Source organism: Micromys minutus, assembly GCF_963924665.1.
Source record: "Micromys minutus genome assembly, chromosome: 22".
In the NCBI taxonomy this organism is placed as follows: domain Eukaryota; kingdom Metazoa; phylum Chordata; class Mammalia; order Rodentia; family Muridae; genus Micromys; species Micromys minutus.
The window spans coordinates 26,081,459-26,107,271 of NC_137957.1; the positions used below are offsets into that span (position 1 = coordinate 26,081,459).

Genomic DNA, 25,813 nt, shown 5'->3' on the forward strand with positions numbered 1-25,813 from the left:
TTACAGTTAAAATATGTAAATGAGTGTTCCTTAATGACAGGAGGAAGTCCTGAAGTTGTGAGATCTAGGCAAGTTATTTGGCAGCCCCTTTCAGAAAGCTAGTCTAAGTCAGATATAGTGCCATTCCCCATTCATCCCAGAGCTCAGGAAGCAAAGGCAGAAAGGTCTCTGTAAGTTTGAGGGCATCCTGCTCTATGAAGTGAGTTCCAGGAGAGCTAGAGCTACATAGTGAGGCCCTGTCTTATAGCAGGAATAAGAACAACCATAAGTATTACAGTAATAATATAAAAGTACATAACATGTGCTATTAGCACAACTGTATGTTAAGAATGAAGAAAGAATCAGTGAAATCCATTAACTTTTAGATTGCCTACTTTGTAGTATTTAGGAGATAACAGTCTTGTAGAAAACCTGCTTTATAATTGCTACTTGGTTCCTTCTTGCCATACTCCCATAAACAAAAATATCTGGATCACAGATTTCTCTCTCTCTCTCTCTCTCTCTCTCTCTCTCTCTCTCTCTCTCTCTCTCTCTCTCTCTCTCTCTCTCTCTCTCTCTCCCTCCCTCCCTCCCTCCTTCTCTCTCTCTCTCTCTGTCTCTGTCTCTTTCTCTCTCTCCCCCCTCTCTCCTCTTCCTCTCCTTTTTTCTCTCTCTTCCTCTCTACCTCTCCCTGCTTCCCTTCTGTGTGTGCCTCTCTACCTCTTTCTGCCCCCTCCCCACTCCTGTGTGTGTGTACGTATGCATGTAGATACATTTGGGTGTGTATGTATGTGTATACTTGTGTGCATATATGTGTAACAGAGCATTTTCTTGGATGGCAGGTGATCAACTTGGCTTAATAAATACTCTAGAAGGTATTTTATATAGCTCATATTTATGAGCCCTACGTATCATTGAATATATAATTTTAACAGGTGAGATTTATGTATAAGAGATTAGGCTTATCAACATTTACAAAAGGGAACTTGTTAGTTTTTAGTCCATTTGTCTAATAGCAAGTAGAAACCAACCATTTCTCTCAAAACATTAAACTGATAGTCTGCACTGAAATATTGTGTGATTACCTTCACTATGATTGATACAGCTTTCTTTTCTTCTTCTTCCCATTTTAGCCTAAGGTGGTTGTTACAGCATCATTCGGCATCGAACCTGGGAGGAAGGTAGAATACATCCCACTTCTAGAAGAAGCTCTAAGAATCGGACAACACAGACCAGACAGAGTTCTTATTTACAACCGTCCAAATATGGTAACGTAAAGCTTCAATTTCTGATGATAATGTGCCAAAGACAACTTCAGTTTTAGACTTTTGAAAACCACAGTTGAGTCATCAGTATTAAATATCCTGAATATAATTGCAATTATTGGAGGGGGGAAAAGATGTGGATGATAGCACGTGTGGAAAACTAGATAAAAATAACATATCAAGGCTTACAAATGGGGGTGAAATGAATGCTTTTGGCTCATGTGTGGTTCTCCTAAGCTGTCGTTTATTATTTTAAGTTTTATGATAATACTAGTAAATAGTAACTCTTTATTCTTTGGTTTTCAAGATAATGTGAATATCCTTTTCAAGATTCTAGTATATACATATATATGTATATATTCCTGAGTTGGCCTCATTCACACTATGTGACTTCCACTGCATGAACTGTTAGAATGGTCTGATTAGTTTACATGCAAAATATCTTTTAATAATTAAGAAAAAAGTTTTCAGCCAGGCATAGACTATCTTCAGAAAATTAAAATTTGACTATTCTACCCAGATAAATTGTTCTATAATCCATGGAGGATGAAAGATTATAGAAATAAAATTATTCCTTGTAACATTGACCTGATGCTCACATCATATTTATTCATGGTCAGTTCTCTAGCTACTTACAAAAGGACTAAATTAAGTTGTTAATTTTTAAAAGCAAACTGTAATTCTTTTTGCCAAAGATGAATTACAAAATCACAAACATCCATGTGCCCTTTGGTAGACCTCTTGAGATCATTTCAGCAGAATTGACAAGCTGTGAGGCTACCTTGCTAAGACTGTGTCATTTTGATGAGTCCATAATAAGAATCATTGCCACATTAAATTCTCTTGTGGACTGTCACTGTCTTGGTGCACGAACTGCTGCACTCCATGAATTTAATGTTCTTACTATCTCAGAGAATGCTTCAGTTTCTTTTAAGCATATATATATTTTAAAGGGGATTTTGTTGCCATTTAAATCAAGGAACATAGAGTCAGCAGCTCATCAGAGTCTAGGCAAGGGAAGGATGGGGGAATGGCAGAAACATGGCCACAGAAGTGTTTATTGGAGTCTTTGCTAGTTACCCAAAGACATGAATTCTCTTAGGCTTTGTGAAGGTCTTATGTTAGCCTGGGAGCAAGATTAAGTGCATTCAAGAGCCTTTGCTTGTTTAAATCAATGTGTGGGGTCTTATAACTGGTTCCATTTATTGCAGAAGTAACAAGAGTTGTGAACCAGCAAATATCTACAGTCTAGCTAAGTGACAGAGCATTGTTCAAACTCTAGTTTGATAACTTTTAAGGAAAAAGTAAATGGTATTTTTTCTGACCCATTTACAAACCATATTTAGATGTTTAGATGTTTAGTCTCCTCATTAATATTTTAATATAATTCTATTATTTTTATAGAATTGTTTTGGCTCCTTTCCCACATTACTGTTACACACCTATTCCCCCTTTGCCTGTTCTCTAATGTGCCTCTATAGAGGTACAGATGAAGGCTTTTAATGTCTCTTGTCTTCATATGAGATCTATTGTGTAGGCAGTAATTAAACCCAATGGATTGGGTTTGCTTTGAGTTTAAGAGAAAGAAATGATGAGGTTGGGTATTGCATCTTATTAACTAGCATCCACTTTTGTCAAATGAAGTAGAAGTCTGGGTGTTATTCCTAAGCCTCCGGCAAACTATGTCAGAACCAAAGGAATGCTACTTGTCACTCTGGTGTTCTCCCAATACTTGTTAAGAATTCTAATATCTACGAATTGCCTATAGAGAGAAACACACACACACATACAAATGCATACACACACATGTGGCTTATATAATAAATGTTAATGTTGCTACTTCCCTCTTTATTTCCTCAGATATTTTTATTCACAGTTACATTTTTTTTCTTGGCCTAAGGAATAAGCACTTATTCTAATGCCCATTTCATTACAAGCTTGTAAAAATCAAAAAATGTTTGTAATCACAATTTGGTTTGTATTTTGCAGTATGATGGTTTTTACAGCTCTACAGTTATGATGTTAAAGCTTTGATAGTTTGAAATTGGTTACTTTTATCTCACGCATAAAAAAATGGAAGCAGGATTTGCTCACAGTTGGCTGTTCTGTTTATTTTAAATGATACCAGCTAATACCTAGCAAGAGAGGCAAGTGAATTCAGCTATGCTTGAGATATATACTTTACAAATGGTGGAAAAAGTTCAAATTTTTATCTAAGAGTGAAAATATTTAGGCATATTGTATTTGTGATACTGGTTTCATGGGTAATTTGTAAATGTGAATATTTAAATGTATGACAATATTTATAACCTGGTTAATAGTAGGGATCCTAGAAAACTGAAGTTTTAATTTTAATTTTTTTTGCTTTTCTATTTATTTATTTATTTATTTATTTATTTATTTATTTATTTATTTATTTATTTGTTGGTTTATTTAGTGAATGCCCTTGGGCCTATTAGAGTAACCCAGAGATCATCTCGATAAAGTCAATAGTTACTTACATGTCTGGGTTGCTCATTTACTCTACTGAACTTGGTGTATTGGACTTTGTTTACATATTTCTTAAGTATAAACATGCTGGTATATCTTTAATCCCAGAACTCCTCTAGCAGAGGTAGGCAAATCTCTGGTCTTGGACCCAAGTCTACATGAGGAGTTTCAGGCCAGCCAAAGATGCAGAGGCTGACCATGTCTCCAAACCAAACCAAACCAAACCAAACCAGACCAGACCAGACCAGACCAAACCAGACCAGACCAGATGAGACCAGACCAAACCAAACCAAACCAACCAACCAACCAACAACAACAAAAATCTCTTCCCTGGAAAGAAATCTGGCTATTTCAAGAAGTGGCCAGCACAATCTCTTACCTCCATCCAAACCACTGGATTATGTAAAAAGACAGTTTATCAAAAAAAAAAAAAAAAAAAAAAAAAAAAACTTTAACTTACAGCTTTGAGATTTATCCACAAATCCAATGCATAGTGTCATGAAAGCACACCTTTCTAATGGATGCCTAAACCTAAAGATTAAGCCCCTCCTTCATTCTTCTGTAAAATAAGTCTCCAATTTACTGTGCATGTTTCTATATCTATTGCTGTGTAGGAGAAAGTTCCTTTGACGAAAGGTCGTGATCTTGATTGGGAAGAAGAAATGGCCAAAGCCCAGTCACATGACTGTGTGCCTGTTCTCTCAGAGCATCCGTTGTACATTCTCTACACGTCTGGAACAACGGGGCTGCCTAAGGTATTTGCCTCCTTTGAGATAAGCACAATGGCAGATTTTCATTGCAGGGAATCTGTCTGATTAAAAAATGAAAATGTTTGCAGGTTGTAGCTTGTTGCTTACACACAATTCCATTCTTTCTTAAATGAATTTTGTACAAATACTTTTGCAAGGAAACACTTTCAACATCTTTATTCAAAATTTTCAGCAGTCAGCAAAAATACTTGCTTTGGTAAACTGATAACACTAGTGTGCAGTTAACTGATTGATTGGTTTAATGATATTTTGAAATATATCCCAGTTATTAGTGAATGATAATTTACTAATATAAATTAGGGGTACTATACTTGAAGTAAAAGTAAATGATATAGTTTTTATGCTTTTGAATAGAGCTTTACATTCTATATATTATGAAACAGATATTTTCATGTATTTACATTGTATATGCATGAGTGTATATAAGGGGTATGGCTGTATGCCATAGCATTCTTGTGGAAGTTAGAGGACAAGAGACAAAAGTTGGTCTTTTTGTTGTTGTTTTTGTTACCTGGGTTATAGTGATGAAAATCAGGTCATCATACTGAGTGGCACGTAATTTGCCAGTTTTGAAAGACACCTTTACCCAAGGATCATTCAATATCGTTTTATAAATCAGAAGTTGAAGTCCAGACCATTTGAGTCAGAGACAATTGATCCAAACCATTCAACTATTTGATTTATAATAAAGAGATACTGAACATCCTTTTATCCATGTATCATGAAAGGTGTTTTTGGCAAAGTACAAAAGGGGAGCATCAATATTCATGAATGTTGTCAACGAATAGCATGTTAGTGATAGATCCTGCATGCAACTTTATACTTCCCTTGTTCGCGTTCATTAGATGGTTCAATATTCATTAAATCAGGATTTGCAGAGAAATCAACCTTTCAAAATTCCATACATATTTATGTCTTTACTACTCTTGACTGTTTAGGGCAACAAAGTTTGGGAAAAGTAATATTAAGCATATTAAGATAATGACTATATTATATTTACTTTAAATATTAAATGTAATGTAGTTCATGGGAGAGTTATGTGTGCGAATGAAAACTTCTGGTGGGAGAAGACATCCTCCCAAATGATGTTCCATCACATTGTCTTTTTTTATTGTGTCTTTCATGCACTTGATAACCAATACTCTTTTGTTCTTTTGCTGGTTATCTAAGTAGGTTTATGCATATATAAAATGATATCTTTTTATTGAATTATAATCCAGTACTTCTTTTTCACAACTCTAGTTACCTAAGAAATAGCTATGTCTTCATTATTGAAGACCAAGATTTGTTTGTTTGGACTTCATTATTGAAGTCCAGCTAATTTACTCTCATTTCATTTCTCTGACAAGTCCTATGCAGTTCAACTGGACATTTCTCCATAAAAATTACACTGAATTCAGCAAAGCTATAATGGTTTTATGAAAGTCTTAATATGAAAGGAAAACTCTAACATTGAAAATGTTAGAGAAAGCCAGATAAAATATGAATAATTCACAGTTGCTCTGACCTATGAGGTGGAAATGTATGTGGATATGAGTAATAAAGACAGTAGAGGAGAAACACAACAGAGACAGGGAGATGTTTTTTCAGGCTTCATGGCTTAGAGTTTTACTTAGAACAGCATCATTAGTTGGTATGAATCAGACTTGGTTCAAAGTTTGAAATGAGACAGCGAAGAAACTAGGACTTTGAATAGATAGATACAAAAGAAGATGGACTTGATATGGGAGAGGAGGCAGTAATGAGCACATTGTGTGTGGTGAATTTGGGGACTATTAATACTAGTACAGTCAGTAATTGGAAATGAGCCTGATCCCATGAGCTATACTGGGACCTGAATATCAGCCCTTGTGAGTGTGGAGGTCTGGCTTTCAAATCAGAGAGTGGGTGGGTTTTATAAAATCTGACATGTGGTATGCTGTTCTGTGATTTTTTTTCCTGGATAGAGGTGAATAAGTATCTTTTTTTTTTTTTTTTTTAACCACAGATGGGGCACTGTGACACATCAAAAAAATTATCCCACCTGATTTTGAAATTTTACTGCTATTGCTTATATGTGAGGGATTCCTTAGGAGAGCATGGTGATTCAGAGGTAGCTCCATCACTAAATTGTTCATCTCAGCCTGCGATGAAAACTGTATCCCTGAAAGCTCCTCACCCACTTCATAGAAACTCTCTGCCAGAGACTTTCCACTTATCTAGCAATTTATTAGTTTTTTTCTACTACCTCAGGGATGAGTGTTGCAAATCATTTAGCACTCTGTTCTTTCAAAGCTTTGTATGTTTCATTATGTTTCATTTCCTGTACTTTATATATACCTCTTCTCTCTACAATAGGGAATATGTCGATTTGGAGAAAATAGCTACACAGCCCTTTGTCCCTACCAATTCTCTTACACTTTTCTCACTTGCTCTTCCATCATGTTCCCTGAATCTTGGAGGGTCTGAAATATTTATTATGGTTATTGTATTTCATCTATACTGAAGGATTGGGCCATAACACCAGGGGAACAATCACTTATTCTCAAGAGCATGACTTGTTATGAAATTGCTGTAATCTCCATCTATTTGAGAAATAATTTTCCCCTCATAACCAACCAGTGCTTAATAAACTATGTATAAAACTCAAATATTTAGACTGAAGTTAACAGAAACCTCACATCCAATACCATAATAATAATCACTTTTTTTTCTGGTACTTGACCTCCCCAGGCATAGGTCTTTGATGTTTGGCTACAATATTAAGAATAAGTTTCTCTGTGGGAGGATCATAAAATTAAATTAGAAAACAGTTCATAGAACTTATAACAGTCATGCCAATAGACACACATTGGCCATTCCCATTGTTAGTTTAATATGCATGGTCCGTACAAAGCAGAGCAATAGTTGACAATTTACCCCTAGTGGTGTGCATAATATCACAAAAGCCACTCAATAGGGATGGAACTTTCACTGTAAGTTCAGCTCGATTTGTCCATGTCCTATAACCAAAACATGCAATGTTCTTAGCACTAAAGATATATACTCTAATTCTAAAATAAAATTAAATTAGTTAAAAGCCTCTAATAATTTATTGAGCTACCTTGGATAGATATTAATAGGGATATAACCCTTTTCTAGGAAGGGATTTGAAAAATAGAGATAGATAGATAGATAGATAGATAGATAGATAGATAGATAGATAGATGAAAACACTTATAGAGTTACTATACAAAATAGTAACTTCTTTAAAACTTCTCAGATGCTGTTTATATTATCATTACAGATGTTCCTAAACATTCAAAATTAGAAGAAGAAAAAGGTGAAACTTGATTAAACACATGTTGGGTATGATTTCTAAAGACCCAGCATTGTGTCTTTTAAGCCATTGAATTGGTCTTAAACCGTTAAGGGACACAAAAAATAAATATCACTATTCAAAGCAGAATGGAGATATCCTTATTGTTTGTATCATTTATTTTATCCAAAGAGTGACATTTGCCACTGGTGAGACACACTAGCCATTCTGTCCTCCATAAACCATATTTAACTTCCTTCAGTCATTTGGCATTCAGATCATGGGTTATTGCTATAACTGCCACCACTCTGCATGTTCCCAAACCAGACATTCTTGATGGGGTCAGATTGTATGTATATTTCAGTCTAGTTTATGCCAAATAGGACATAGGGACATGTTCTGGTTTCTTGCCAATGGAGAGGGATTCCAGGAATTTATCAATACATTCTGGAGAGGCTCCATAACCCTTGACTTTCAGTTAGCTACACCTGGCTACTGAAAGGTCCCTGGACAGAGTAGAAATCTCTACATGCAGTGTATTGTTTTTGAAAGAGAAGAAATATAAACCATGTATTTTAATCATCAACTCCTAGGACAAGCTTACATTTTTAAAATTAGTTTTACTTAGATAATTTTATCACTTGGGTCCTCCATGAATCATGGTCTAAGATTTAAAGCAATTCAGATGTAACTAGCATAGCACCTGGTTTTCTATTCTCTTCCCTAGGACATCTGGCTGGACCCAGACCTTGCCACATTTTTTTCCACTGATTTGGACTGACTTTTTTTGTTTGTTTTAACTTTGATCACTCTTCTCTTTTCCAATTGCTTTACCCCATTTGGATACCTGGTTTACATGCCAACCTACATCAGTTAGATCTGCTAGAACCTTCTTCAGAAAGCCATGTCCTAACATAGGACTTTGCAAAGCCACCAGTGCCCAATATTAGTCAGTCTTCTTATTGCTGGCACAAAATTTCTGATTCCCCCTCCACAAAAAAACAAAACAAACAAACAAAAAAACTCAAAAAATCCCCCTCCCAAAAAAACACCAAAAGAAAACACAAAACAAAGACAAAATAAAATATAAAGCCTAAAGAAGAGAGATTAATGCATTCTTCAATGCACAGTTCAAGGCTAACAACTATTATGATAGAGAAGTCAGGAAAGCAAATATTTGAGGCAGTTAGTCATGTTGTATCCAGAGAAAGGGGGTGGGTTAGGGGAGGCATGTACATGCCACTGGGCATGTGTGGTCAGAGAACAAGTGAAGGTACTGCTTCTTGTCATCCATTTTACTGAGATATGTTCCTCATTTACTGCTCTAGATGTCATATCTCTACGTTCCATTTCTGTAGGTAATTACTGTGATTACAGCCATGCACTATTTAATAGAACTCTTCGTGAATTCTACCTATCTAAACTCAGATCCTCACGCTTGCATGGCAAATACTTCCCCCATAGATCCATCACCGTGGCTCCCCAATAGACAACCTTTCAGCTATTAACCTTCACTCCGTGTGCCCTGAAGCATGTGGTCATGTCCTTGTGTAAAATAAATTCAGTTCATCATGAAGAACATATGGTATTAGGAATACTAATACCTTTGAAGAGTCTAAAGACTAAGTCCCTTCTAGGAATAAAAATAATTGCTTGATTCTGAGCCTCTATAAAATTACAAGTAAAATCATGGTTCATTGTTCCTATATACAATGTCTCAGAATAAATAGTGCCGTTCTATACAGTAGAATGAGGGTCGAGCCAGGAAAAGGGAAATAGAAAGTTTGAAATCCAGTGGGGACAAATTCTAAGTCCTGAAGCTCCATTCCCAGCCTGTAGAGATTGTGATGGAATCATCTGGGAGGTCTGACTAGTTTAATCTTGCAGCTCTGCCACCTGAAGCACATATACCGCATCCCTCGGGCCACCTCTACTCTCCATAACCAGCTTTGCTTGGCAGCCTCTCCACAGTCTTGGCATCTCCAACATCTTCGATTCTCCATCAAAAGTTGGACTTCATCATTATTGTTTTACACAGTGACCTTGAGAATTTGCACAGCATTTCACTCTGGTTCATATTGCGTGTTTGCAGTGACCTTGTAGAACCTTGGCATAAGTTCCATGATTTTATATTGCCCTCACTGTTGTATCTTTTATGCCTGTAAACAAGCACTATGTGTGTAGCACTGTCTCGATGTTTTTGTCATTTGGGGGTTGGGTCTGTCCCTCTTTAGCCAGGATTGCATTGATGTTTGCTGGACATAGGGTCTTTGATAGATGTACTCTGTTTAGGCTCTCTCTTTTCAAATTGATTCCCATTTTCGATAGATAGATCCTTGCAAGTATGAGATTTTGTCTATAGGAGACCAATTCTCTCATATCAATGCAGAACAGCTGTCATCTCTTTAATGACACTAAGCAAAATCAAATGCTTTGAAACTTGACTTGTTTGCAACTTTGAATTCTCTAATACTGTTTATCTTAACAAATTACTTATTTTTAAGTATCTTTTGGTATCATCTCTCTCCCTAAATTCTTTAAAGCCTCCCTTCCTCTTCTTCCCCCTCCCTTTTTCTCTCTACTTCTCTGTATCTGTCTCCTTTTTCTCTCTGCCCGACCCTTTCTATTTCTCTGAATGTAGACATGAGCAAATATCAGTAAACAGGATGTAACCCAGATGGTATCCTGTCTTGAGATTTCATCTGACAAACATTAACTTTGCTTTGGGATTTAGCCACAATAAAGTTCTCATGGCACAGGTAGAATGCAACCAAATTATTTCCGAGAACATAACCATACGTGAACTCTAGCCCAGTTTCTGATAGCCTTTGGAACCTCATGAATAAGGTCACCACTATCTGAATTTAGCATGACATTCACTTTTCCAAACTCCCAGCAGTTGGCATTATCTTATCAAGTTATGTTTGTGACATTCAAGAGATTTCCTAACCTGTATTTCAGACTCCCCAACATTTTTCCCTGAAAAGTCAGTTCCAAAGTCTAAGAACCACAGGGTCAGGTTCATCACAGCTCCTAACACAGTACAGATTTTCTGGTAGATAATTTTCCTGTTGCTCTGACAGAATACTCTATAAATAACCTTACATACAAATGTCTTTTGTGTTTTCCTCACAAATTTCAAGTGTACACTGAGCTTATTCCTTCTTTATCATATAGACTAGGACCCTAGTCCCTGAAATAGTAATACAAAGACTTAGGGTGGCTCCTCCTACTTTAATTAATCTAGAAAATCCTTCACAGACCTACCCAGAAGTGTGTGTCTTAGATAATGAAGAATGTAGACAAATTGTCAGTTGACATTAACTATCCCAAAGCCCATGCCAGTCTTCTGGTATCTGATGATTCAACCTCTTTTGTAAATTTCTTAATGAATGCAATCCTCTTCAGCTCAGTGAACTGGAGATCAAACTACGACCTCTCTTATAATTAGTGCCATTAATAATTTCTGTCTTCCTCCATGGTCTTCTGCCCTCTGATATTTATGGAGAGATCAGTGAGTGATAACCAACAGCCTTTAATGGCTCAGTCCAACTGAGCCTGTATTCCACTGACTGATTTCCCTTACCTTGCTTCTGTGTATACAGCCATTTTCCTCAAAGAGTGACACAAATTTAGGGAACTCCATTTGTCCACCTCCACAGCACCCAGATTGATCCTGTTAACCCAATGTTCCACTGCCTTACACATTAGGCTATATGAGGTGCTCTCATTCCTTCTTGGAAATTCTCTACTAATTCAGACACTTCAAAGGCAGACTCTTCTCTGATTATCTCAGTTTCCTACACTGAACCATTATCAAACCCTCTTCTGCATGCTGAATGATGAACTTAGCACTTCCTTTGTATTAAAGATCAGACATAAAGGGCATTTTCCCCCTCATTTCAACCTTATTCTGTCATTGTCTCATTCTCTAATTCTTCACATCAGTTTCAAAAATTTGAATGTTAGGAGGGAATCTTCCTTATATATCTGATTTGTATTGTCTTCCTCTTGAAGTCTGTCAATGTTAAGAAATGACAAGCCAACATATGTGTTTTGTCCTCACTTTTATTTTACCCCCATTTCAATCAAAGGCTTATGTAGAAGATAACATGTAAATGTCTGTTTTCATTGCAATTCTCCCTTATATGGTCTCACTTTTCTTTTGAAGACAGCTCTGTCTCAGTTGTAATCCTTATTGTACACAGCAAAGGACACACAACAGACATGTTTGATTTCTATCTAGGTAGATGCATGGTATTTCCAGGAATTGCAATATATTCCCTACTCCATCAGGTATTATAAGGCCATCTCCATGCTCCTGAGGTGGACAATTCATCATGGAGGCATGTTACGCTATGGGATTCCCTTCACAGGCATTCAGTTGGAAGAACAGAAGATTTGGGTTTCATTGCAGGACTTATCACTTACATCAGAAACCATACAAACTCCAGTATAGTAAGAAGGCACAGCATCCCTTATAATATAGGGAAAGGTAGTGCAGTGGTTTGAATAGGAATGAATCTCATAGACCTTCCGTGTTTGAATACTTGATTTATAGGGCATAACAGTACTAAGAGCTGTGAAATATTTGAGTAGGTGTAGCCTTAGTGGAGGGAGTGTGTCACTAGGGGGTGAGCTTTGAGATCGTAGAAGCTCAAGCAAGTTCATTCCCTGCTATATGCTGATCAAGATGTAGAACTACAAGCTACCTCCCCAGCCATGTTTCTGCCATGTTTCCCAACATGATAATTAACTAAATCTCTGTAAGCCAGTCCCAATCAAATATTTTCTTTACAAGAGTTGCAATGGTTATGGTATCTTCTCACAACAATAAAAACCCTAAGACAGGTAGCTATACAAATATTGCGTTCACAAATAATCTACCTATGGATTAATTATCCTCCATTGCATGTTCTCTAACTTATTGTAATGGCCATGCAATTTCCTCTCCACAGCAAACCTTTGGTTCTGTCAGTAACTGTCTAGTTACCAATTACATTATGTACCACTTGGGAAAGAGATAAAAAAAAACAAATGTTTATTTCCTCAGACCAGGCACTGGTGAGAGAGCAAAGAAACAATCTGTGCTAAGTCTATGATGTGGAACTAATTAATTTCTTATAGGTTGTTCCATGGAGCACATGTTCTGTCAAGGCAGCTAGCAACATTGCCAAAAGTCCACTGTCACATGAGTGACAACTCATGAACTCAGAATGCTTGGAGCTCCCTGCACAATTTGTAGGCAGCTCTACTAGAGAATGCCTTTTCCTCTAGCAATTGCCTACTGTCTGTTACTTTGTGAATTAAGACTTTGAGTCTTATAAATTTCTAAGCCCTTGGACTTTTTAAATTTTTATTAGGTTCCTTATGGTTATGACCCTCCTCTTTCTTGCAGAACAAATTGTCTCAATTAATAGGGAATTATTGCACAAGAAATGGAAATATAGCTCTTAGACCCTCAAATATATTTTTCTTCCTTTCCAGAGATGTAAGATTTGCAAATATTTGGTATCCTTGACCTCTATTACACTAACTTTTTTTGTATTTTATTAGTCATTTCATTCATTTAAATCTCAAATAATGTCCCACTTCCCGGTTACCACTCCACCAAACCCCCATCCCACGTCCTCACTCTCCCCTCCCCTTCGCCTATATCATCCACCCACACACTTTTGTTCCACCACTCTTGCATCCCTCTCTGCTGGGGCGTCAAACCTCCATGGGGGCCGAGGCCCTACCCTTCCATTGCTGTCAGGCAAAGCCATCCTCTGCTACATAGATACCTGGAGCCATGGATCACTCCTTGGTTGGTGGTCTAAACTCTGGAAAAACTGTGTGGTCAGGCCAGCCTATGTTGTTCTTCCATTGGGGTTACAATCACCCTTTGCTCCTCTAGTCAGTCTTTCTGCCAGCTCCCCCACCAGGTTCCCAGAGCTTAGTCCAATGGCTGGCTCCCAGAATCAATCCTCATCTGCATTTGTCAGTTGCAGGCTGGACTTCCTCAGGAAATGCCACACTAGGTTTCTGTCAGTTAGCATCTCTTAACCAGAACAACAGTTTGGTGTCTGCAGACATGGTTCATAGGGTAGTCCCTGGTTGGCCCTTCCTTGAGTCTCTGTTACACTTTTTGTCCCTGTTCTTCATTTGGATGGGAACATTTCTGGGTTAAAAAATTTGAGATGGGTACGTATCCCAATTTCTCAACCAGGGACTGTGCCTATCTGTAGAGAAGGTGTCTACAGGATCTATGTCCCCCTTCTCTCTCTGAACATTTCAAAGACCAGCTCCTAGTTCTGTTGATTTTTTTGTATAGTACTTTTTGTTTCTTTTGGTAGGTATTAGGATGGCTACTCCAGCTTGTTTCTTAAGACCATTTTCTTAGAAAAATGTTTCCCATCCTTTTACTATGAGGTAATGTCTGTCTTTGACTCTGAGGTGTGCTTCTTTTATGTAGCCAAATGCTGGATCCTACTTATGTATCCATTCTGTTAGTCTATTTCTTATTATTGGAGAATTGAGCTTATGGATGTTGAGAGATAATTAGAACCAGTGATTGCTGCTTCCTGTTATTTTTGTTATTAGAGGTGGAATTATGTTTGTGTGTTTCTCTTATTTTGGGATTGTTGTAAAAAGATTAATTTCTTGCTTTTTCTTGGGTGTAGTTTCCCTCCCTGTGTTGAACGTTTTCTTCTATTGTTCTCTGTAGGGCTGTGCTTGTGTAAAGATATTGATTAAATTTGGTTTTGTCTTAGAATATCTTGGTTTCTCCATGGTAACTGACAGTTTTCCTAAGTATAGTATCCTGGACTGGCATGTTTGTTCTCTTAATATATGACATCTACCCAGGATCTTTTAGCTTTCATAGTTTCTTTGGAGAAGTCTGGTGTAATTCTAATCGGTGTGCCTCTATATGTTACTTACTTTTTCCCTTACCGCCTTCAAAATTCTTTCTTTTTTCTGTGTATTTGGTGTTTTAATTATGATGTGACAGGAGGAATTTATTTTCTGGTCTCATCTGTTTGGTGTTCTGTAGGGTTCTTGTACATTTATGGGCATCTCTTTAGGTTAGGCAAGGGTTTTTTTTTTTTTTCCTCTAATTTTGTTGAAGATGTTTGTTGGCCTTTTGAGTTGGGAATCTTCACTCTTTTATATTCCTATTATTTTCAGGTTTTGTCTTTTCATTCTATCTTAGATTTCTTGAATGTTTTGAGATAGGAGCTTTTTGATTTTTGCCTTTTCCTTGACTCTTATGTCAGCATGCTCTATTCTATCTTCTGCTTCTGAGATTCTCTCTTTTATTTCTTGTATTCTATTGGTGATGCTTGAATCTGTGACTCCTGTTCTCTTTCCTAGATTTTTCATCTCTGTAGCTGTCTCCCTTTGGGTTTTCTTTAATGATTCTATTTTCATTTTTAGATCCTGGATGGTTTTGTTTAGTTCCTTCACCTGTTTGATTGCTTTCTCCTTTATTTTTAAAAGAGATTTATTTATGCATTTCTTCCTTAAGGGCTTCTACTTGTTTACTTGTGGGTTCTGTTTGTTTTTTGTTTTGTTTTGTTTCATTTTTGTATTTCTTTAAGGGAGTTATTTATGTCCTTCTTAAAGTCCTCTACTATCTTCATGAAATGAGAGTTTAGACCTGAATCTTGCTTTGTAAGCATGTTGGGGTATCCAATACTTGTTGTGGTGAAAGAACTGGGCTCTGATGTTGCCAAATCATACTGGTTTTTGTTGCTTATGTTCTCATGTGTGCCTCTAGCCATCTGGTTATCTCTGGTGTTATCTGGCCTCCCTGTCTCTGTGATCCTGTGATCCTGTTATCCTATGATTCTGGAAATATCAGAATTTATCAATAGTTGTGTGGGCTCTGTGAATTCCAGTCCAGTGCTGGGGCTCTGTTCCCTGGCACAGGCAAGAACTGGAAGGCATGCAGGTCTCTGGCTGGACTGAGAATCTGCTTCTTGGATCAAAGGGGTCGAGATATACAGAGTTTGGGGGCATGGTTTAGGGTCATTCCTGTGAAGCTGGGTGTGCCAGAATCCCTAGGGAATCTAGCCGCAACTGAAATGTTGGCTGTGTAGGATTGGTTCCAGCTCCAGGGCTCTGGTACCTGGCACAGGTGGCAACTAGGAATTTTAATATACAGTTTATATATCAGTGACTGTCTCAGAATATAGCCCAACTGCTTTAATTCCAAGCAGTTTTATTATTTATGACCGAAGCAGGACTTCAGGGTATTTGGTGGACAATTTCTCTGTAGTTGGTCTGTTTCATAGCCTTCTTTTTTATGCCTCTAATTCTTATATCATTTTAAAGTTATAATAAAAATTAATTATGTTAGAAACCATGAACATAAGATGAGTGTATTTGCAGTAATGGAACATTGTACTATAAATTTTATTCCACCATGCAGCATTTTTTTCCTTAGGGAAAAAAAATGGTACTTTGAAGTACTTAAAGTGTTTTAAAACACTCTTGAGCTGGGGAATGGCTCAGTGGGTAAGTTTCTGGTCACACAAGTCTGATGACTCGAGGTCAGATTCCCAGATTCCACATATTAAGCTACACCAGGAGAGCACATGGCTCTGTAATCCTGGAGTGTCTCCCTAGAGGTGGGAGGCAGACAGAAGTACTGAAAGCTCACCCATCTGTGAGTCTGGGCAGAGCATCAGTGAACAGCAGCACTTTGTCTCAAATAAAGCAGATGGCAAGGATCAACAGCAGAAAGTTTCTTTCGACCTCTCTGTATGTGCTGTAACTCGTGTGTGTCTATACCTATTGGCACCTACGCACATCTCATATCCTCCCTCGAGATTCTGTATCTTATATGCATACATTAGGTCTATATTGGATAGTCAGTTCTTTGGTTGAATTTGCAGATGTGAGTCAGGGTTGTATTTGCATCTACATGTACCAACTCCAGAGTTGACTGGGAGCTGGTTGAGAGGCTCACCTGTTGGCTACTGTCAATATTTAAGCATCTATGGCTAACCTACTTCTCAAACAAGTTAATTTTGTTGTGGTTTTCATATTCTGTCTGTCACTCATGATTGCATTCAAGAGCATTTAATGATGATCAACTTTACCTCCATTCAAGTTTGCTACCTTAGAAAGATTCTGGTGATCAAAAAAAAAAAAAAAAAAAAAAAAGGTTCCAATGCCCCCCACCCCCCCCCCAAAAAAAGAATAATGGAGAAGCACAAGCAGAAAGATGGGGCTGAAATTAAGGCAGGGGAGGAAAGATGTAGATAAAGTTTTTTTTTTTTTTTTTTTTTTTTACATTTTCAGCACTTTTGTAAATGTTGTTCCTACTGTGTAGACTTGTTTCTCTCTGTGTCTAAGGGAACAGGTGAGAGAGAGAGAGAGCCAGAGTAATACAAATAAATGGCCATTTTTCCATCTCCAGCACAATTCTTGCTGGTAAAGTACTGAACTTGCTACATCTTAGCTCCTTAACTCAGTTGTGCAGATCAATAAAGAAATTACAGAGCTGCTAAAGAATATTCTGCAAGGATAGTCTTGGAGTCCATAAGAACCTGTAACTAGAGATTTTTGATATTTGATGAAATATCTCAGATGGAAACATTCCATCTCTTCTATGATGCTTCACTAAGTTCTGTGACTTTGAAAGATTTCTCCTGGAAATAAAAAAGAACTTCTCTCACACTATTGTCCTGTTGGTACAGGTGCTTAATCACTTTTCTGGTTATTTTCTTTTTAGTGGTTTTTTTGTTATTTTATTTATTTACATTTTAAATATTATCCACCTTTCTGTTTCCCCTCTGAAATTCCCTATTTTACCTCCCTCCCTCCTGCTTCTATGAGGCTGCTTCCCCACCCACCTACCCACTCTTGCTTTACTCCCCTAGTATTCCCCTACTGCTGGCTATCAAGCCTTCACAGGACCATAGTGCAGGAGTTATCCCATCTGCTTTACATGCAGAAGGTCCTGGGTTTGAGGCCCAGTGGAACCACATAGAATCACATGAAGAGTTTTCAGCTTTTCTACATCATAAAGTTTACCTCTGATCCTGCAAAGTCCAGAATGTTGGTACTACATGGGGCCTTTCTGAGATTCCATTAGATTACTAAGGCTTTTACATTTAAGATGGAGCAGACACACTGGCAGAAAGTGATAACAGGCACCAAAAAGACTAAAATACCTTGAACTTGCCTTTAAAAGAGAAACATTATTCTTGAATAAATACTTGTACCTTAACCACAATATGTAATATTTACTTTAAAATTATCCTCTTTAGAACCAGGCTTGACAAACACACCAATTGTTTCTGGTATTTGAGGCTAAAGGAAGGAGGGTTGCTTGGTCTCAGGTGTTTCAGATGAGCCTAGGAAATGTAGCAAAAAAAAAATCACTTTTTGAAAAATTTATTTTTAGATACTAATTAATTTCTCTTGATTATAATGCAATGAGTTAGATTTCTGAGTCTAAACAATATTTCTCCTTTACACTGCAGTTATTGTTACTGACCACCATGGTTATAGGAAAGAAAAAAGTCATACTTCTTTCCCTGTTTTATCAGTAAGTTAATATTTATAGTGATGTCTTTTAAAACCTAATATTTCTTTCTTTTATTATTTCTGAACTTATAAAATATCCACATTGTGAATATAAGTCTGTATTGCTCCTTATTTTCTACCTCATTAAGACGTCCCAGAAGTTTAGAATCTATTGTCTGAATATTTTAGGATGCCTGGCCTAATAACATAACTATAGTTGATTAATGAACTCCTGTTGACTAGTTTTTAAATTTAATTTTATTATTTATGTATTCACTTTCTATCCTGCTCACTGCCTCCTACCTAGTCACTCCTTCCACAATTCTTCCCCTATCCCCCATCCCCACCCCCTTCTCCTCTGAATGGGTGGGTGCTCCTGGGTATATCCAGACCCTGACACTGCAACTCTCTGCAAGGCTAGGCTCTTCCTCTTCCTGTGAGGAAAGACAAGGCAGCCCAGCTAAAAGAACATATCGCAATCACAGCCATCAGGTTTTGGGATAGCCCCTGTTTTGTTGAAGACCACACAGGAAGAACAAGCTGCATATTTGTACATCTGGGTAGTTAGGCCTAGGTCCAGCTGGTGTATGTTCTTTGGTTGGTGGTTCAGACTCTGAGAACCCAAGGTATTAGGTTAGTTGACTGTTGGTTTTTCCGTGGAGTTCCTATCCCCATTACAATCTTTTCTCCTTTTCCTCCTTAAGAGTCCCCATCCCCATCTACTCTTTGACTTTGGGTGTCTGTATCTGAGTCAGCTGTGGGGTGGAGACTCTCAGAGGACAAGTTCCTGTCTGTAAGCATAAGAGAGTACCATTAATACTGTTAGGGACTAGGGTTTACCCATGGGATAGATCTCAAGTTGGGCTGGTTACTGCTTGGACATTTCCTTAGTCTCTGCTTCATTCCTCATCCATGCATTTATTGTAGACAGGATAAATTTTGGGTAGAAAGTTAGGTGGATGAATTGGTGTCCCTTTCTTTTTACTGGGGTCCCTGTCTGGGTACAGGAGGTGAGCTCTTCATGTTTCATATCTCCAATGTAGTGAGTCACAGCTAAGGTCAACCTCATTGATTCATCCCATGTCTCTCTGTCTCATCCTGGAGATGCTCCCTACCTTCTGACTCCTGTCAGTTGAGAACTTCCATTCATTTCTTGCCATCTAGCCATTTCTCTTATTCTTCTTCATATCTGATCCTGAACCCTCCTTCCCTTCCTCATTCCTCCTGCCTTTTAGTTCCATTCCTCTATATGGTACTTATGACTAACAAGAGGGCAAAAAGAGAGTATCCAAATTAACAAAATCAGAAATGAAAGTGGAGACATAACAACGGAAAGTGTAGAAATACAAGAAATAATCAGATCCTACTACAAAAGCCTATACTAAACGAACCTGGAAAACCTGGAGAAAATGGATGGATTCCTACACACATACCAGATATTAAAGTTAAACTAGTACCAGGTAAACCATCTAAATAATCCCATAACACCTAAAGAAATAGAAGCAGTCATCAAAAGCCTCCCAACCAAAAAAAAAAAAAAAAAAAAAAAGAGGTGGAACACTACCTAACTCATTTTTAGAGGCCAAAATAACCCTCATTCCTAAACCACCCAAAGACCCTCCAGGGAACGAGAACTTCAGACCAATCATACTTATGAATGTTGATGCAAAAATACTCAACAAAATCCTTGCAAACGGAATCCAACAACATATCAAAATGATCATTCACCATGATCAAGTAGGCTTCATCCCTGTGATGCAGGGATGGTTTTATATGTAGAAATCCATCAATGTAATCTATCATATAAACAAACTCAAAGTAAAAAACCACATTGTCATCTCACTAGATGCTGAGAAAGCATTTGACAAAATTTAACACCCCTTCATCTTAAAAGTCTTGGAAAGAACAGGAATCCAATGCCCATACCTAAACATAATAAAAGCAATGTACAGCAGACCAATAACTAATGTCAAACTTAACAGTGAGAAATTTGAAGCAATCCTACTAAAATCAGGGACTAGACAAAGGCTGCCCACTCTCCCCCTACCTACTCAACATAGTACTGGAAATCCTGGCTGGAGCAATTAGACAGCAAAAGGAAATCAAAGGGATACAAATTGAAAATAAAGAAGTCAGAACATCACTGCAGATGACATGAGAGTGTACTTAAATGACCTCATATATTCCACAAGATAACTTCTACAGCTGATAAACTAGTTCAGCAAAGTGGCTGGGTACAAAATTAACTCAAACAAATCAGTAGCCTTCCTCTACTCAAAGAACAAACATGTGGAGAAAGAAATTAGGGAAAAGATATCCTTCAAATAGTCACAAACAATATGAAATACCTTGGTGTGACTCTAACTAAGCAAGTGAAGGACCTGTATGACAAAAACTTCAAATCTCTAAAGAATGAAATCGAGGAAGATCTCAGAAAATTGAAAGATCTCCCATGTTCATGGATTAGAAGGATCAACATTGTAAAAATGTCCATCTTACTAAAAGCAATCTACACATTCAATGCAATCCCATCCAAATTCCAACCCAATTCTTCATAGAGTTGGGAAGAGCAATATACAATTTCATCTGGAATAACAAAAGACCTAGAATAGCGAAATCCATCCTCAAAAACAAGAAAACATCTGTGGGAATCACTATCCCTGACCTCAAACTATATTACAAGGCAATTGTGCTGAAAACTGCATGTTACTGGTTCAGAAATAGGCACGTGGACCAATGGAATAGAATAGAAGATCCAGAAATGAGCTCTCATATATATGGTCACTTAATTTTTGACAAAGGAGCTGTAAACATTTAATGGAACAAGGACAGTCTATTCAACAAATGGTGTTGGTCCAACTGGCAATCAGCATATAGAAGAGTGAAAATATACCCTTTCTTATCCCCTAGTACAAAGCTCAAGTGCAAGTTGATCAACCATCTCCACATTAAACCAGGTACACTGAAATTATTAGAAGAGAAAGTAGGGAAAACCTTAGAACTCATAGGCACAGGAGAAAATTTCCTGAACAGAACACCAATGGCTTGTACCCTGAGGTAAAATATAGACAAGTGGGACTTAATGAGATTGCAAAGTTTCTGTAAGGCTAAGGACACTGTCAAGAAAACAAAATGCAGCCCACAGATTGGGAAAAGATCTTTACCAACCCCATATTTGATAGAGGCCTAATATCCAAGGTATACAAAGAACTCAAGAAATTAGACACCAGAGAATCAAACAACTCTATTAAAAAATGGGGTACACAGTCACAAAAGAACAGACATAATATGCAGTCACTGATAATTGGATACTAACCCCAGAAAGTTCTGAACACCCCAGAAACTACTCACAGACTATATAAATTTCAAGAAAAAAAAAAAAGAAAGAAAGAAAAGAAAAAACCATTATGCTTAATCTTTACACACCAAGAAAACTTTAACTATTTCTAGGTTACATCTCGTTTTACATGTAGTTTATGCTCAATGTAACTAGTAAGATTTTAATGCATACTATTAATCATTTAAAAAATAAAATACTGAAAATGTATTCACATACTATTTTGCATAAGTGCTTAAAATCTGTACATTTATCTTTGTTTTTTAAATAAAGTTGTTCAATATTTTAAAAAATGGGGTACAGAGCTAAAGAAAGAATTTTCAATTGAGGAATATTCAATGGCTGATAAACATCTAAGGAAATGCTGGACATCCATAGTCATTAGGGAAATGCAAATCAAAACAACCCTGAGACTACACTTCATACCAGTCAGAATGGTTAAGATCAAAACCTCAAATGACAGCAGATGGTGGTGAGGATGCGGAGAAAGAGGAACACCCCTCCATTCTTGGTGGGGTTGTAAGCTGGTACAAACACTCTGGAAATAAGTCTGGCGCTTCCTCAGAAAATTGGACATAGTTCTATCTGAAGACCCAGTTATTCCACTTCTGGGCATATACCCCAAAGATTCTCCAACATACAATAAGGACACAAGCTCCTCCATGTTCACAGCAACCTTATTTATAATAGCCAGAAACTGGAAAAAACCCAAATGTCCTTCAGTAGATGAATGGATACAAAAATTGTGGTATATTTACATAATGGAGGACAACTCAGCTATTAGAAACAATGATTTTATGAAATTTCTAGGAAAATGGATGTATCTAGAGAAAATCATTCTAAGTGAGATAACCCACTCACAAAAGAACAGACATAATATGCAGTCACTGATAATTTGATACTAGCCCTAGAAAGCTCTGAACACCCAAGAAACAACTCACACATCATATGAAGCTCAAAAAAAGAAAGGCATCATTAATAACTCAAGAGCCCAGGAGATAGTCTTGTGGTAATTTTTGGTATTTAAAAATCATGATTTTTAATCTATACAATCCAAAAAACTTTGATTATTTCTATGTTAACTTGTTTTACATGTACTTCATGTTTATGGTAACTCGTAAGATTTCAATGCATACTATCAAATCAAGTACTGACAAAAATAAATTCATATCGTTTTATGCCAAAATACTTTTAAAAATCTGTACATGTATCTTTATCTTTTATAAAAATAAAGTTGTAAGAACAAACAAAAAAAAACCCCAAACAAACAAAAAAGAAAGTGTATTTTCCTTATCAAAGCTTTGCAGTTTCTTTAAGTCCCATTTATCTTAGGTTGAACTTGGAGTGTAAACCATTTGTAGTGCTTTTTAGGAAATTCCCTCCTGTACCAATGTCTTCAGGATTGTTTTCCACATTATCTTCTATAAGATTCATTGTATCTGGTTTTATATTTAGGTCCCTGATTTATTTTGACTTGAGTTTTCTACAGGGTGATAAACTTAGATCTATTTTCATTCTACATGAAAATTTTCAGTTTGTTCAATATCATTTGTTGATGAAACTTTAACTTTTCCATTGTAAGCTTTTGGCTTCTTTATCAAAAGTTAAGTATCCATAGGTACATTGATTTATTTCCAGATTATCAATTCCATTACATTAATCAGTTGATATGTCTTTGTACCAAGGCCCTGCAATTTTTATAACTATTGCTCTGTAGTACAGCTTGAGATCAGAGATGTTGATTCCTCCCTAAATTCTTTTATTGTTCAGCATTGTTTTGGCTGGCTACATTTTTGTTTTTCTATATGAATTGTTCTTTCAAGGTCTATAAAATATTATATTGAAGTTTTGAGTGGGATTGCAGTAAATATTTTAGATTTTTTTTTGGTAAATGGCCATTTCCACTATGTTAATCCTATATCTTTATGAGCATGGGTGTACTTTCCACCTTCTGAGGTCTCCTTCATTGTCTTTCTTCGGGGACTTGAAATTCTTGTCATTACAGATCTTTCACTTGCTTGGTTATAGTTACACCAAAATATATTATATTATTCAAGGCTGTTGTGAAGAGTGTTGTTTCTCTAAATTTTTTTCTCAGCCCATTTACTCTTTATATAAAGGAGGGCTAATAATTACTTTGAGTTAATTTTATACCCAGCCATTTTGCTGAAGGTGTTTCTACCTCTGGTAGAATTTTTAAGGTTGTTTGTGTATATACTATTATATAATCTACACAGAGTGATACTGTCACTTCTTCCTTTCCAATTTGAATCCCCTTAATTTCCTTTAGTCTTGTTTCTCTGGCTAGAACTTCAAGTAATATATTGAACTGATAAAAGGAGAGTGGGCTGCCTTGTCTCATTTCTCAGTTTTGTGGAATTGCTCTACGTTTCTCTCCATTTGTTTTGATTTTGGTATTAACTTGCTGTATTATATTTTGATTATGTTTAGTTATGTGCCTTTTAGCCCTGATTTTTCTAATTTTTTTACATGAAGGGGTGTTGGGTTTTATCAACCTGTGATTTTTTTTTCTATCAGTTTGTTTATATGGTGGATTAGTTTGATGAATTTTTATGTCTTGAACTATCCCTGCATCCCCGGGATGAAGCCTTCTTCGTCTTTATGGGTGATGTCTTCCTGGATATGGTGTGTATATACTTTATTGAGTATTTTGCATCAATATTCATAAAGGAAATCAGTCTGAAATTCTCTGTAACTCTCTGTGTCGCTTTTTCTCTCTCTCCCTCTTTTTCTCTCTCTGTCTTTGGTTGAGTCTTTCTATGGTTTTATTATTAGGTTGGCTATGGTCTTGTAGAGAAACTTTAACAGTGTTCAGAAGAAACCCTATTTTGTGAAATACTTTGAGGTGTATTGAAATTAATTCTCCTTTAAAAGTACAGTAAAATTCTCCACTGAAACCATCTGGCCATAAAAAATTTTTAAGTTGGGCTACTTTAAATGGCTGCTTTTATTTCTTTAGGGGTTATAAGGCTGTTTAAAGAGATTACATGATCTTGATTTAACCTTTATAAGTTTAATGGCTATGATTCATGGTTTGTCTTTTTCTTCTTTAGGGTAACGTAGGCTTAACTATTGATTAATTTTTACAATAAATTTGTGAGTATTATGACAAGAAATAGTCATTTTATAGAGTAATACATTTTTATAGTTTAAATTTATCTTGTAGGTTTTAGTATTGCATTAATACTTAGTTGTACAGGTTTCCTCTTCATAATATCTAGACATTAAATTATACCATTTAAAATTTTAGTCACTAATGTTAATAAATAATTCCTTGACACAATGCAAAAGCACTGTGATAGCACGTACATATGTCATTTTTATGGAGAATTCTACTTCATGCCTAACTAGAAGATTTACCCTTATTGAATATTGTAAACGTGAATGCTACTGGAGAAAAAAATGTAACTATCATTATCAACAGCTACTAATTCTATGACCTGCCTAAAAGATAAACTGATGCAATAGCAGAACAAAGATTTTGGGAGTAACCAATATTTATTTTTTTATATTTTATTGAAGGCCTATTTTATGACATGGGCCCCATAATCAATACTGCTAATATAGCCAAGAACTTGATACTAGGTATGTCATGGGCTTAGGGTAAAGACTAATTTTTTTTTTTTGTTAAAGAAATATAGTAACAATATGATTTAAAGTGGCATGTTCTTATATCTATAAATGAATATCTCACTTCACCCCCAACAAAGGAGCTTCTTTTTGCACTAGATTGCAATTAACACAGAGACCGGCAATTGGGAAATATGCAGAAAGTGAGAAAAATTGGAGTCCTTAGTCCTAAATAGGATACCTTCATTGAACCCATCCTTTCGAGGCTCAGCCATCTATGTCAAAAGGGGATGGAAAGATTTTAAAAGTTAGGGGTAGTGTATGACTCCAAGGAACCAGCATCTTCCTGACTTAGAAAGCATGATATACATATAAACTCACGGAGACTGTATGCAATGAGACCTACTCAGGTTCAAAGCAGATAGGGTCCCAGCAATGAGAGGTGGAAATGCACACTGGATTACAAACCTAACAGAGGCTATCTGCAATTGGTATCCATGGGCAAAAGGGAACTCATTTTTCTGCAGTGGAATCTACTGTACTGGGTTTATCAACCACACCACAGAGCAGGATGCATGCCTAC

At 36.6% G+C, this 25,813-nt stretch overlaps 1 protein-coding gene across 2 annotated transcripts in view; it reads left to right on the forward strand.

Annotated features, from left to right (window-relative positions):
- The window catches only part of ACSS3 (acyl-CoA synthetase short chain family member 3), a gene marked incomplete at its 5' end in the record, with an annotated part of 191,582 nt that overhangs the window by 68,682 nt on the left and 97,087 nt on the right, over positions 1 to 25,813 (forward strand). For both annotated transcript variants that reach the window (XM_080935711.1, XM_080935710.1), the window contains 2 exons: positions 1,113 to 1,247; positions 4,349 to 4,489. In XM_080935711.1, the coding sequence (XP_080791837.1) occupies positions 1,113 to 1,247; positions 4,349 to 4,489 (276 nt within the window). The remainder of the gene's footprint in view (positions 1 to 1,112; positions 1,248 to 4,348; positions 4,490 to 25,813) is intronic.